General features: G+C 42.1%; 1 protein-coding gene across 1 annotated transcript; it reads left to right on the plus strand.

The window, feature by feature from the left end:
- The first annotated feature begins 3,545 nt into the window (after positions 1 to 3,545).
- On the plus strand, positions 3,546 to 9,408 carry LOC114238697 (beta-defensin 130B-like). Its single transcript, XM_028168208.2, has 2 exons — positions 3,546 to 3,603; positions 9,227 to 9,408. Exons 1-2 carry the CDS (start codon positions 3,546 to 3,548, stop codon positions 9,406 to 9,408), a joined length of 240 nt encoding a protein of 79 aa, XP_028024009.2.
- Positions 9,409 to 15,709: the final 6,301 nt, after the last annotated feature.

A 15,709-nucleotide genomic window follows, 5' to 3' on the forward strand; every position in this document is an offset into this window, starting at 1 on the left:
GACCAGGAGAGGATGAAATGATATATTTACCCCACTCTCAACAATGGATAGATAGGTGCACATGTAGCATTTTCTCAAATAGATGATATGTTAGGCCACACAACAAGTCTTGGCAAATTCAAGAAGATTGAAATCCTACGTATATTCTCTGACCACAATGGTATGAAAGTAGAAATCAATAACAGGAGGAAAACTGGAAAATTCATGAATAGATGAAAATTAAACAATACTCTCCTGAACCACCAATGGATCAAAGAAGAAATTAAAGGAAATTATACATATATCTTGAGAGAAAAGAATGGAAACACAATATACCAAAACTTATTGGATGCAGCAAAAGCAGTTCTAAGAGGGAAGTTCATAGCAGTAAATGCCTGTATTAAGAAACAAGAAAAAACTCGAATAAACAACCTAAACTCCATGCTTCAAGGAACTAGGAAAAGAAGACTAAACCAAGACCAAAGTTAGCAGAAGGAAGGAAATAATAAAGACTAAGGCAGAAATGAATGAAATAGAGAACAGGAACACAATAGAAATGATTAACAAAACTAAGAGTTGGCTCTTTGAAAAGATAAACAAAACGGACAAACCTTTAGCTAGGCTAAACAAGGAAAAAAAGAGAGAGGATCCATATCAACAAAATTATAAATGAAAAAGGAAACGTTACAACTGAGAACACCAAAATACAAAGGATCATAAGAGGTTACTATGATAACTCTATGCCAAGAAACTAGACAACCTAGAAGAAATGGATAAATTCTTAGAAATATACAACCTACCAAGACTGAATCAAAAAGAAATAGAAAATCTTAACAAACCAATTACTAGCAAGGATATTAATTCAGTAATCAAAAACCAGATGGCTTCACTGGTGAATTTACCAAACATTTAAGGAAGAATTAATGCCAATCCTTCTCAAACTCTTCCCCAAAACTGAAGAGATGAAAACACTCCCAAACTCATTTTATGAGGTCAGCATTATCCTCATACCAAAGCCAGAAAAGGACACTAGAAGAAAAGAAAACTATAGACAAATCTACCTAAAGATACAAAAATCTCAATAAAATACTAGTACTAAATTGAATTCAGCAGCACATTAAAAGAATCATTCACCATGATCACATGGGATTTATCATTGGGATGCAAAGATGGTTAATAACATGCAAATTAATAAATGTGATACATCAAGTTAATAGAATGAAAGATAAAAATCATGCAATCATCTAAACAGATGCAGAAAAAGTATTTGAAAAAATTTAACATTCATTCATGATAAAATCTTGTAACACCTTAGGTATAGATGGAAAAGTATTTCAATACTATAAAGGCCATATATGACAAACCCACAGCCAAAATCATACTCAATGGTGAAAGGTTACAAGTTTTCACTCTAAGATCAGGCACAAGACAAGGGTGCCCACTTTCACCACTCCTGTTCAACACTGTACTGGAATTCCTAGCCAGAGAAATCAAGCAAGAAAAAGAAATTAAAAGCTTTTAGAATTGGAAAGCAACAAGTAAAATTGTCTCTATTTTCAGATGACATTTTATATATAGAAAATCCTAAAGAGTCCACCAAAAAACTGTAAGACCTAGTCAATGAATTCAGTAAAGTCGCAGGATACAAAATCAACATGCGAAAATCAGTAGTGTTTCTATACACTAACAAAGAATTATCTGAAAGAAAAAAAAAAGAAATTCTACTTAAAATAGCATCAAAAATTAAAATAATAAAATACTTTTGGCATAGAAACAGATGCAGAGACCAAAGGAAGAGAATAGAGAGTCCAAAAATAAATCTCCACATATACAGTCAATTAATGCTTGATGAGGGAGCCAAGAATACTCAGTGGGGAAATGACAGCCTCTCCAGCAAATGGTGTTGGGAAAACTGGATAACCACATGCAGAACACTGAAATTGTGCCCCTACCTTATAGCACTCACAAAAAATTAACTTGAAATGAGTTAAAGACTTAAACATAAGACCTTATACCATAAAACTCCTAAAAGAAAACAGGGGAAAATCTCCTTGACATTTTCTTGGCAACGATTTTTTGGATATGACACCAAAAGCAAAAGCAACAAAAGCAAAAATTAACAAGCAGGACTACATCAAACTAAAAAGCTCTGCACAGCAAAAGAAACAATCTACAAAAATGAAAAGGCAATCTACACAACGGGAGAAAATATTTGTAAATGATATATCAGATAAGGGTTAATATTATAAATATATAAAGAACTCATACAACTCAATAACAAAAACCAAATAACCCAATTTTAAAAAAATGAACAGAGGAACTAAACAGATTTTTCCAAACATACAAATGACCAACAGGTACATGAAAAGAGTCTCAACATCACTAATCATCAGGAAATGCAGGTCAAAACCACAATGAAAGATTACTTCACACCTATTACAATGGCTGCCATCGAGAAGACAAGAAATAACAAGTGTTGGAGAGGATGTGGAGAAAAGAGAACCTTTGTGCACTGTTGGTGGGATGTAAAATGGTTCAGCCACTATGGAAAAGCATGGAGGTTCCTCAAAAAGTAAAAATAGAGTTACCCTGTGATCCAGCAATCCCACTTTGGGGCATATATACAAAGGAAATGAAATCAGGATCTTGAAGAATTATCTGCATTCCCGTGATCATTCCAGCATTATTCACAATAGCCAAGATATGACAACAACCCAAGTGTCCATCAGCAGATGAATGGATAAAGAAGATATCGTGTGTGTGTGTGTGTGTGTGTGTGTGTGTATACACACAATGAAATATTATTCAGCCATGAGAAAAAAAATGAAATCCTGCCATTTGCAACAGCATGGAAGTACCTGGAGGGCATTATGCTAAGTGAGATGAGTCTTACAGAGAAAGACAAATAGTGTGTGATCTCACTTTGATGTGGAATCTAAAAAGCCAAACTCATCAAAACAGAGGGTAGAATGGTGGCTACCAGGGGCTGGGAGTGGGGGAATTGGGGAGATGCTGTTTCAGGGTACAAACTTACAACCAGTAGATAAGTAAGTTCTGGAGATCTAATGGGCAACATAGTGATTATAGTCAACAACACTATATGATAAACCTCAAAGTCATAGGAAACTACAACTTAATTGTTCTCGCTACACAGAAGAAATGATAATTATGTGACCTAACAGAGATGTCAGCTAACACTGTGGTGGCAATCACACCACAATACATAAGTGTATCACATCAACATGTTGTACACCTTAACGTTACACAATGTTATTACACTATTACACTATGACCCTTTAAAAGATGACTGGCCAAAGATACTGACCTCTGAGAAATTTGAGAGCCCACAGAAAAAGTAAAGGATTAGCCATCTGGTCTCCAGTAGTTAGGTTAATTTGTCACCAAATTTAGGGAGTTCAGTGTTTGGAAATATTCCAGCGGAAGCTGTTTTATTTTCTTACTTGTTAAGCTTCACTGACTAAAAGGAACCTCAGTCTCCAGAAGTAAATAAAAGGCCCTGAATCCCACTATTCCTGATTACTCACTTCTCTACCGGGCATTCAACCATGAGACTCCATTTACTGCTTTCTGTTCTCCTCCTCTCTTTGACTATAATACCAAAAGGTAAGATGGTGAATAACTGTAGAGATAGGTTTCCTAGGAGACCTATTCGGATGCGTAATTATGCTGTGGCCATCTTAACTCAGACCCTAAAGCACAGTCTTAGGGACGCAGAAGTCCAACATGATCATCTTCCTTAGAACTGATGAGGCCAAAATTGTGAAGTGGGACAAGGATTTCCATCAACAGAAAATGAGTTCCAAAAGTTCCATGATTAGAAAAGGGGGCTCAAACCGATGTGGAAGTGGAGAAGCTTTGACATGTGACATCAGGCTCGGCATACAAATCGAGTAGCTTTTACAAGGGCCCCCACCTCCAAAAAGGAGAGTGAAAATGGCGGCTACTGGGTCAGATTTGGTTACTGAATGGAAGTGATGTAGTCTATTGGTGAGAGAATATTTGTGAATGGTAGAAATTAGGCATATAATACAGAGCTCAACAAAAAAGAATTATATCAAGTTATTAATAGGGAGCAGAGGAATTTGGAAAAAGCATGGATTTGGGACGGCACGTCAATGGCAAAATTTTAAGCATAACGCAAAATAGGAAGGGAGAATTTTAACAACCTGAGTTATATCCTTGGTGCTCATGATGGAGAAGTTGGAATATTAAAGTGTAGACTTAAAGGGAAAAGGGAACATGGCCATTTTCAGGCTGATTCATTCAGATCCTTGTAAAAACTAAGATTGTTTTCTCCACTGTTGATGTCAGGATGTTAACATCCCTCAAAATAACATCTGTGTTCACTGAACATAGATTAAGTCTGGGTAACTCTCCCTCTTCCTTGATTCACCTATAAGATTCTTTCAAATACAATCAAAGATATTCATGTATGTTGAAATGTTTGATCCTTGCCTGATCTATGAATATCTTGGGATCTATCTGATGTACAGCTGCCCCCTCTTGAAGGAGTTCACGTACTTCTCACCTGGCCCTCAATTCTGTCAGAAGAAGACACACTTGTAGTGACAGCTAATGTAAAATTATATGATGTTAATGACTTAAAATTAGACGGCAATTTAATGGTTAATTCTTTAATTTTACAGATAAGAGAATCCATGTCCACATAAAGAATATGATTTCACTGAGGTCACATAGGTAGTGGCAACACTGCAGCTGGAACCAAGTATTTTTAATCTGGGTCAACATTATTTCCATCAATCTACGAGTGTAGGTATGCCCATAAAGTGGTAACCCTAATTTCTGTCAGGCTTTTTACCTCAAAATCCCCTAATCAGACATTGAAGAACCTAAGAAGATTTTCAAGTTTCCTCTTTGGGAAGCTACAATGTCTTTGAAACATGTTACTTCATTTACCTCTAAATTTTTTTTCTTCAGTGTTTGTGGTAGGCATGTTGAATCGGCTTAACATTCTGGCATTATTATTGGGATGACTTACATTAGTCTTTAGATTTTCCTGATCTTTGTTCTTAAAATCATATAATGGTGATAATCAGACTGCTGAAAGCACTTGGTTCAAGATAATTATGTGTGCATGGTTGATGAGTGAATTTTTTTTTTTTTTTTTTTTTTTTTTTTTGCTCATGCTTGCTTTCCACCACCTAAGCTAAATTCAACTCAGTATAAATGACTGTCTCCATCCAGAGTCATACACCATGTTATGGGCCTTTTTTTTTTAAGGTTAAGGAGGGATACTTCTGGAAGTAAAGATCGAGCCAAAAGTCACCATTATAGTGGGAAAGTGATATGGCAGTGGTTCATTCTTAGAGTGGAAAACAATTCAAGAAAAAGGTTGTCCTAGAGCAAAGGCCAGAAATAACTGACAAGTAAACAGGACTCCAAGAAATCTAGGCCTAAGGTTTAGAGAAGTTCCTATGGTAATAACGAGACTGGACACCCATAAATACAATTGTACATCCAAGAGTGGGGGCCAAATAGTCAAAAATAGGCTGGAGCCAAGAAGTTTTAGAAGGAATAAGAGACAGAAAATGCGTGTGCGGTCAAAGAACATTTAACAGCATTCAATGGTAAGAAATGTGTACTGAGCATCTGCTACTTTCCATGGGCTGCGTGAGATACCCAAGATACAATGGGAAATGAAAGGAAGACTGTCTTCCCACAGTAGAGAAGACAGACATTAGGCAAATGATTACAAATGCATCTATAAATTATACATTTTAATAAGTACAATGAAAAGGAACAGAGTATTCTGAGTGCCTGAAACATGCGGTCACTGTCAATCTGCAACATCCGGGAAAAGTTCATTGAGGCATGCCTCTTGAGCTGAAAACAGGAAGATAAGTGTTCATTGATGAACCCCTTGCAAGGAGACCTCAACACTCCTGGCAGAGGAAGAAGCCAGTGCAATGTCCCTGATGCAGAAGAAACCACAGCGTGTTTAAGGAACTGCAAGAAGGCCACGGCAGGAGAGCACTAGTTTCTACCAGAAAATGCGCCAAGCATCTCATGGAATTAGGCCACAGTACAAGCTGCACGGCACCAAGGCTCAATCTGCAGGGACGCCTCAAGGACAGGGAGGGCAAGGCTACTAGACTTTGTGCCGGGAGCGGTGATCACGAGTATCTCCATCACCAGGGGTGGGGCTTGGCTTATGCTCAAAGTAGGATCATCTACGGGTTCTAGGCGGCCTATGAGCCTGATAGGTCTTCCATTTTGTTTCACTACTTCCACTATTCTTTCTTCAGAGTTTCTCTTCCTGGTTCTGCCACAGAAGGAGTTTCAAGTTTAGAGTAGCTTCCTTCTTTTCTAATCTTGAGATAATCACTCTTTGAGGTACACACATAGAATGAAGCCTGAGAAACCACCAGCGACTGTGTGGAAATAGATAGACGGTATCAATAATAATCATGAGAAATTAGGAAATCAAAATTCCTAACCTTTCAATCTGATAATTTCTGTGATCCAAAGGTAAATAAGTCTGATCTATCTAGGTGGAGTCTCTAAGTCATAATCATGTTTACACTTGAAAATATGCACTGTCTGAAATCTCTGTCGTCCTTTGGATGAGGCCCCTTCTACAGTGTTCCGAAGGAAGTTCCTACCCTCTAGGCACCATGATTCAGACTCCATTAACGTAGGATACCAAAGTATAAGACAAAACCAGCAAAGGTGGTGAGGAAAGTGCATCACTGAAGGTATGAAGGACGCACAATTCACAGGCAAAAACCGCCAGGGTCCAGGACGATACGTGTGAGACAGGTAGACAAAGATGCACAACAAACTCTGCTTCAAGACTAATCTGGAAGGTGAATCTGGAGGACAGCATGCTAAGTGAAGTCAGCCAGTCCAAGAAGATAAAGACTGCATGACTGCCCTTACCTGAGGCGTCTAAAAATAGTCAAACTCGTAGACACCTGGAGCAGAATAGCGGTTTCCAGGGGCTGGGGGAAGGGAGAAATGGGGAGTTGTCGTCGGATGGGCTTCAAGTTTCACTTCTACAAGATGAAGGAATTCTCGAGATCTGCTGGGCACACTTGTGCCTCTGGATAGTGGTACCACGTTGTGTACTTAGAAATGTCAGAGTGGAGATCTCATGTTTAGTGTTCTTACCACAGTACAGAAAAAAAAAAAAGAAAGAAAAAGTGAAGAGCCGGAGGTCACTGGCGCTGGTAGCAGAGCTGGGCTCCCCGCGAATCTGACAAGAGCCCTTTGGAGGCATCACGCCTTTCAAGTCATGACGACCCCTTCCTCCAGATCAGTCCTCCTTGGTTTCTCCCAAATCACTTATGCCAAGAGGATGGATTAAACAAAGATCCTATAATCTTGCACAGGAGGGGAAAACTCTCAATGGCCAAGTGTGTTCGGAAGAGAATATATTGCAGGCACACGGAAAGGTCACGATACCTTACTTTGGCGTGTGGAGATGCACCGCGTGGGACGCCTCTATGTTCCAGATGCGTCCTTGAAACATACTCTGCCTCTCACTATGCCTTGCCCGATATTAAAAACCCTTGATTTTAGTTTCGTTAGAAAACCTGAAGGTCTCACCAAATGTTACACTAAGTGCGTGGGTGAGGTTACCGGGGGAGAGACCGACAGCGGGTAAGAGGACTGCTGCGCTGCTGGGTAGGAGCCTGCACTCTGTGTACACAGGCGTGGGGTGGGGTCACCCTCGGCCCCGCCCCCGAGAGCGGCGGGACCCTCGGCCCCGTCCCGGAGAGCGGCGGGACCCTCGGCCCCGTCCCCGAGAGCGGCGGGACCCTCGGCCCCGTCCCCGAGAGCGGCGGGACCCTCGGCCCCGTCCCCGAGAGCGGCGGGACCCTCGGCCCCGTCCCCGAGAGCGGCGGGACCCTCGGCCCTGCCCCCGAGAGCGGCGGGACCCTCGGCCCTGCCCCCGAGAGCGGCGGGACCCTCGGCGCTCTCCCTGAAAGGCAGACGCTCCAGCCTCCGGAGCCGGCAGGGCAGAGGCGGCACCACAGGACGCTAATCAACTCCCCACCATGCCGTTCTCTTGCCACACGAGGCCCCGAGCCCACGGATGGCTCGCCTGAGAGTCAGATCCTCCAGCAGGGGGAGAACACAGACTCGCACAGGTTCTGAAAATTCAGTTACAAGAGGCTGCGCTGGTGTGTCTGGCTGTGGATATTTTTCTACGGGACGATGAGATAATAATGAGGGCCTGGTTTAAATACCGCCCCCCACCAAACAAAGATTCAGAGCCCCAAAGGGCTCAAACTCTCGGTTAAGTGGTAGAAGTTAGGGACCAAAGAAGCCAGCCAGTCAGGGTTAGTGTATTACCGGACAGTAAAGACAAAACGGGACACAGTGAGTTAATAGGACGGCTCAGGAGCCAGCGAATCCCTACTACTGGCCGCGAACAGAAGTGTCCTGTTATGTAACAGCCACCAAGACCCACGGGGAAAAGGACCCTTGGCTGTGCTGGAAACGCCGGAGGAAGGACGCTGGGGTGCAAGGGAACGGTGCTGAAGCACACCCTCAGTTATGTGCTTTTCAGCAGCCCAACGAATCGGGAAAACATACGGGTGTGTTTAAGGAAAAGCACCTTTCAGCTCTGAGGGAAATTCTCTCCATGTATCTGCACATAAGGGGCATTGAAGAACACAGAAAATCCCGCTCCTGCACAGTCCTGAAATGGGGGAATTAGGTAAGGTGAAATCTGAGGGATGGCTAGACTTTCCCCAAGAGCAGATGAAGATGAGGCCAGGTGCTATACGGTAAGGATGCTGTAAACGTGGACGCGGAGCTCAGCACGGCGAGGGGGCAGAGGGCGGACACTTCCGCTGAAGTAGTCTGTCTCAGTGCAGGCGTTACTGGCATTTGGGGCAGGACAGTTCACTAGGTGGGAAATCCACCAACCCTGAGCCTTACCCACCAACGCCAAGGACATCTCCCCAGTCACGGTGACAACAAAGCACCCCACACTGTTCAACATGTACTGCCCTTGATAAGGACAGCTCCCTAAAAGCTTCTGGAAACCAGCCTGCCCTCTCTAAGATGTGTATAGTCCCACACTCTTAGCACCCCTCCTCCAAAAAGCCACTTCTTTTGCCTAAGTGATTTTTTTCATATAGGTAATATCATTTATTCTATCTCAAAGCCATTCTTCTGTAAATTTATTGCTTTACGTACATTACCAATAATTTGATGGTGAATTAATGAGGTTGTTGCATCTCTTTCTGTGCAGCAAGGACTGGCCTTATTCCAGGACAAAAACAATGTATTCTTCTGCAAGGGGTGTGCAAAGACGGAGGGTGCACCAGCACGGATGACACCATTGGTGTGTGTAACGATGAAAAAAAATGCTGTAGAAGGTGGTGGGTACTTTTTCCCTATCCAACGCCAGTCCCCAAATCAAAATCTCCTTGATGACAGCACAGTGTAAGCCCTTCGAACTCTAGAACACACGGGTGAACTTCACAGACTCCTGTTTGACTCAGAACTCCAGAACCCGAGGCTAAATTATACAGACGCCTCTTAAACTTGCTTTCCTCCCTTGACTGGAAATAAATGTCCTAATTCTACATGTGCTCATCCCTGGGGAACTTCTTCTTGATGCACCTGCAAACCTCTTAAGAACTACAAGACTAAACTAAATAACAGAGGCACCTCATACCCTAAAGTTGTTTAAACAGAATATGACTTTCTTAAAAAAGAAAAAGATAAGATTTTAAAATGTGAAAAAAAATGATAAGGGTATGAAATAGCAGTAGGTAGTGTTTGATTATCTAAAGGAGGATATCAACCTTTTTCCTCATCTGATTCTGACCAAAAATTATTTTTGTTATTAAGAGAGACCTACTTGGGTGGCGTGAGTCAAGGTCTGTGCATCACATGGTCCTGCTACGTGACCTGAGCAGTAAGCTCGCTGCCAACCCAGTCCTGCCAACACTAGCTAAGGCTGGTCCCCCCCACCCACTTCACCCGGGCCCTGGGGGAATGAAATGCAAGAACTGCTCCCTGCAAGAGGCTCACAGGAGACAACAGTGTGCTGAGGACTCAGCGTGCCCTGCTGGTTCTTTCCAAATTCGCCACGAGATAATTCCACTTTCTGGCTGGAATCATTTCCACCAGAATAATTGTTCTGGGTCATCCGTACTTTATGGCTAAGAAAATGAAAGGGCAAGAAAGAGGGCAAGAACATTACAGGACGTGAGCTTCACAAGGATGGAAAAAAATCTTTTGAATGAGTCCAAATGACTCCACAAACAAAGTTCGAGGCTTTTTGTTTCCTCAACCGTAAAGCTGGTCTCCTGTGGTCCATCAGAAGAAGGTGGGTTATCTCACCTTCTAATAGTCTTAGGATTTATGTTTCTATTTTTTATGTGGCTATCAGGTGTCCACAAGACCATATGTTTCTTGAGTACAAAATCCGCCTTTATTCACATCTGCGTGTTCCGTGCATCACACGGTCTCACAGAACACACAGTGTTGACGTGTGCAGTTCTTGATGAAACTGTAGTTGCTGGGGCTTCCCTGGTGGCGCAGTGGTTGAGAATCTGCCTGCCAATGCAGGGGACACGGGTTCGAGCCCTGGTCTGGGAAGATCCCACATGCCACGGAGCAACTGGGCCCGTGAGCCACAATTACTGAGCCTGCGCGTCTGGAGCCTGTGCTCCGCAACGAGAGAGGCCGCGATAGTGAGAGGCCCGCGCACCGCGATGAAGAGTGGCCCCTGCTCGCCGCAACTAGAGAAAGCCCTCACACAGAAATGAAGACCCAACACAGCCATAAATAAATAAATTAATTAAAAAAAAAAAAACAACTGTAGTTGCTTTGCTTACCAGTCATGTGACTTTGAACTATTTATTTACCTTCATTTTCCTTAAAATTCTTCTCCAATAAATGAGTGAAATAAAAAGTCTAACTACTGGGCTTCTTGTAAGGATTAAATGAGATCATGTACACAAAGCGCTTGGTATACACATGGCGAAACCCAGAAAAGCTTGCCGCTAATATTATTACTGTTCTCTTGTTGCTAAAATACCTTAAGGAAATAAATCATTGTACTTAGATAGGCTTGTTATTATACGATGCATAGATTACCAGTTTAAAATAAATAAAATGGAACTAAATAGATTTCATATTGAAAGAATATATGGATAAACAACTATTTCTTGGTATTTCAGAAGAAACCACAGCAAATTATGTTAAAATTTTATAGTTTCTATTATAAATGCCATTGTTTTCTGATATTTAAAGCTTCATTTCTTTAATTAATATGTCTCGTGACCTCCTATGAAAACTGAAATTAAAAAACCATGTTAGGAAAAATCTTAAAGGAGATTTTCATCAGGATTGATAACGAAGCTTAAATACTGACATTTCATTAGCATTAGACAATCCTTTCTAATGACATAATAGATTAAAATAAGTAAGAATATAAGGGAAGGACTTTTGTTTTTAGATGACAAAGGGCGTTGGAATTGTTATTTTATTAATGGTGTGATGGACGGTTAGCATCTCTGAGAAACAATTTCTCCCAAAGCCTCAGATCTCTATTCTTTCTGACCGAGAGATTGTATAAAGATTTTAAAGGTTTCCTTTAGGCTTTTTATTTATTACTTAAAATGTTGCTAGACGTATACTCACCAAATGCACATAAGAACTGTTGGTTTCACACCTAGAAACACTTACAAAATACCATTTGAAGTTATCAACCATAGAAAAATATAACTGCAGTGAAATAAGCCATAATTGAAGCGAGTGTGCTTTATCAACAAGATATGAGCTGGAACACTAATAGCACTTCAAGGCGTCTCTTCTTTTTCAATTCAAAGGCGCTAACCTGAAGGCACATGTCCTTGTCTAGGTGAGACCGGGACATGGGCCATCATTTGAAATGTCAGGTTGCTCAAACGAGCAATAACATAACGTCACAACTTGATCCCACTCACAGGCCTAGCCAGGTGCACAGCCAGAGTAGGAAGCAATCCCTGTTAGTTATTTTATGGGTAAGATGTTAAAATTTTTATCATAATTCAAATATGTTTTCTGGAAGAGGTGACATAATAGGTCATTATCCTTCACTAATATGTTCCTATATCTTAAGCTAGTAGTTAGCTGGTCTATTATTTAATACGCGTTGGAAGGAGTATTAAAGAAAAACAGTCAATTTAAATCCGAAGATTGGAACTGCGGCTAGTGTACCTGAGAAAATGAAGCTTTATTTTATTTTAATTAATTTTAATTTAAATCGCCACATGTGACTAGTGACTTATACAGCACAGCATAGCTTCAGAGCTCTGGACCGGTGCAGAGTGACACAGTGATGAAGCACGTGGCCTTCAGGCCAGGCAGCTTGTGTGCAAATCTCAACTCCATGACCTGCCAGTTGTGTGACCCTATTCCGGAAAATGAGGATAGCCATACTCACTTCATTGATTATTATGAGGATTAAATGAATTTGCATATAAAAGGCCCTCACGGCAGTATCTGCACTTACCATGAGAGCAACGCTCTGCCGTCCTGGGTTCTTGGGAGTGATGAGGAAAGAGGGAGAGAGTGCTGTGAGAACACTAGGTAAGGGGCTCTAGCCACCTTCTAGTTTCATCCTAGAGCTGGCTTTTCCATCCCTAATGCCCTTACTTTATTCTTCTTGGGAGTATAGAGAGCTCTCTCAGAACAGGCACTGAGAATCACAATTTAGGACGTGGTTTTCCACAACTAAACTTAAACTGGATAAATGTGTCATCGCACACTGAGGAAAAGTTTAAGAGTTAAAAGAATCACAAGCCAAAAGTTGTCAGCTCTCCGGTGAATCCTCTGGAGACATTTTATTCCTAGGCGTGCCCGTATGACACCTTCGGAAGAGAACGGATGATGAGAGTAACTTTGAGGGGTTTACTTGAAACGATGAGGGAGGGTACAAAAGAAAAGGGTCCTGTGTTGGCTAAAAGGATACAATCTCTGGGGTAGATTCAACCCTCCATGGCAACAAAGCTGGAAAATCTCCGACAAAAACAAACCCCTCCTCTCAGCAGGGTTTTCTCCACAGAGAATGAAATACCACAGATTAGAAATTCAGTTGTGTTGACGTGAGTCCTGTTTTAGAATTTGACTAGCCTTGGGAGGATAAGAGGGTGTCTTTAAATAACTCCTCTTTTGCTGTGAATCAGTTTTATGACATCGTTTTCTTCTCAGCCCTACCCGTGGTCAAGCCACCAGGAAGAGGGAGGTTTTGTGGGCACCGGAGAAGAGACTGAGAAATCGTTTGGCTGGGGGTGTCTTTCAGGCAGCGGAGACACCTGCCTGTCTTAGTGTTGGTGTGTGGAGCTGTGAGACCTCCGAAATAAGGCGGGATGGTGACTTTGGAAAGAGAGAGTCACACTTGGAAATGAAGCGTCATATCTGGAGAACAACCAAGCGAGAAAATGTTGCTGTGGTAAAGCCCACTAAATAAAGGCTGAAGGAAGAGTTTAGTGAAATGTTGGAATGACTGGCAGTAACAACAGCAGGAACTGCCTTTCTTATCACTCCCTAACTTTTCACCTGATAAAATCCCACACGTGCCTCAAGGGATCGTTCAATTGTCATACCCCTGCTTAGCCTTCCCCCAGATGCCCTCCAAACCCATCTCACAAGGCAAATCAATCTCTCCCTCCTTTGTGTTCTCCACACATGGACATACCTCTGTGGACGTCTTCACTCATTGTAACTTAGTTCAGAAGTGACTCAATTCATGGAGCTCTTAATGCCTCATAATTATTTCCATGTCACCCCGGACCAAAAGAAACGCCTAACAGTTTCGGTTATTAGGTCTTAATAACTTAAGTTATCTCTGCCCTAACAACATAGTAACCATGTGAAAAATAACACGCACAAATCGAAAGAAAAAGTAATACTTTTTAACTTTTAAATAACCCAGTTACTGACTAACGGGAGGTATGTGCCTACTGGGCACTGAACAGCTTCTCAAATCTGGGAATCAGATGGGACACAGCCACCCTCACTTTCTGCCCCACAGCGATTTCCTGTGTGGCTCTTGACATCGCAGCTGAGCACGGTCTGACGTCCCTGGGAGGAACGTAGCAGGTGTAATGCTGAAATTGAGAAGTACTTTGAGGTAGTAGTTTTGGCAGAGTCCAAAAACAAAAGTTCAGCATCTGCCTTTCCCTTGAATTTTTAAAAATATTTCATGGTGCCCTTGGAACTGGCTGAGGAGCCCAGGGGCACCTGGTCACACAGCTGCAGACCAGAACTTCAGGTACTTATAAAAATGTCTTCCGCTCACCACAGATCGTGAGCCTCCTGAGGCCACGAATTGTGCCTTTCTGGCAGCTTGTATTTGCAGCTCACCACCTCATGAGTTATTAAAAATTGCTGAATCTACGGGTGAGATGAGCAGAAACTGGCCATGATTTGCGGGTTTTGCTGCTGCGATCGATGCTCCGTGAGAACTTATCTACTGCACTTCACTGAGGACCCAGAGAAGGTGGTCACTGATTTGGTGCCGAACAAGGAGGCTGGAAGCTAGCACACCAGGAATGTGGCCCGAGGGAGCAGGGGGTGCTTCCAAGAGACTGGCCCGAGAAGCAACGAAGACCGCTGCAGACTGAGTATTACGGTCACTTCCTACCAGGTTTGGCCTGGACAAACAGGGTACTTTCTCTGGCGCTGTAAGGATTGTGCCCTCAGTGGCAGAAAATATTTCACAAGCGACACCGTGTGTTTTGCACAGAGTGGTGTTCTCCCGCTGAACGCTGAGTGCGGGAGGGCCGGGCGCCTTCAGCCCAGGGGCCCAGCCTGACCCTCACCAATAGGTTTCTTGCTAGCTGCTGGAAGAGTTTTGGTGACTTATCTTCATGGTGATCACTTGTAGGCTATTGTTTACATTCCTGGTTAACATTTTAAACAGCATTTTCTAAGTTTCTTCTGAGAAATATTACTGTTCTAGGAGAGGTTAATAAGCATGCCATGAAACATAGATTAACACATTTGAGAACCCCGCGGTACCAAAATCCACAATAAAAATCAGCCTATTAAAAGCTTGGAATTGAATTATTTCAGGATTTCTCAAAGCTTTTGATATATTTTAATGTATATAAAATATATAATAAATATAATAATAATTATTATAAATGATTATTGAATGCTCAGTAGGTCTTGGGCTTGGAAATATTTTTTTCTGTAAAAGGTCAGATGACAAATATTTTAGGCTTTGTCAGTCACATACACCCTGTCATGAATCTTGAATCTTGTTTGTGTTTGCTTGTTTGTTTGACACAACACTAAAAAATGTAAAAACCATTCTTAACTCTTAGGTTTGAAACAGTTTGTTGTCCCCTGAGAAAATTCTAACACCACCAATTTTCCACTCACGTGGAACTTACTTTCTCCTGTGGGAAAGAAAGACGGTAAACTAATGACTAACTAAGCCTAAAATATAAACATAAGTTCTATAAAAAATATAAGTGCTATTTTCCAGAAAGCTGCTTGAGGAGACAAGAGTAGAAGGTGTTACTTTATATATGGTGTCAGGGAAGAGGTTTCTGGGAAGCTGCCCTTGAGTGGTGCCCTGAACGAAGTGAAGGTGTGAGCCATGTAAGTGCCCTGGGGAAGGACAAGAAAGGCCCCGCGGTCCTGCTGAGTTTAAGGACTAAAAAGAGGCCAACGTGGCTGGGGGAGAGCTGGCGGGGGCTGAGCGGGAAACAGCATCAGAGAGGTCGCG

This window comes from Balaenoptera acutorostrata, chromosome 21, assembly GCF_949987535.1.
Source record: "Balaenoptera acutorostrata chromosome 21, mBalAcu1.1, whole genome shotgun sequence".
Classification (NCBI taxonomy): Eukaryota; Metazoa; Chordata; class Mammalia; order Artiodactyla; family Balaenopteridae; genus Balaenoptera; species Balaenoptera acutorostrata.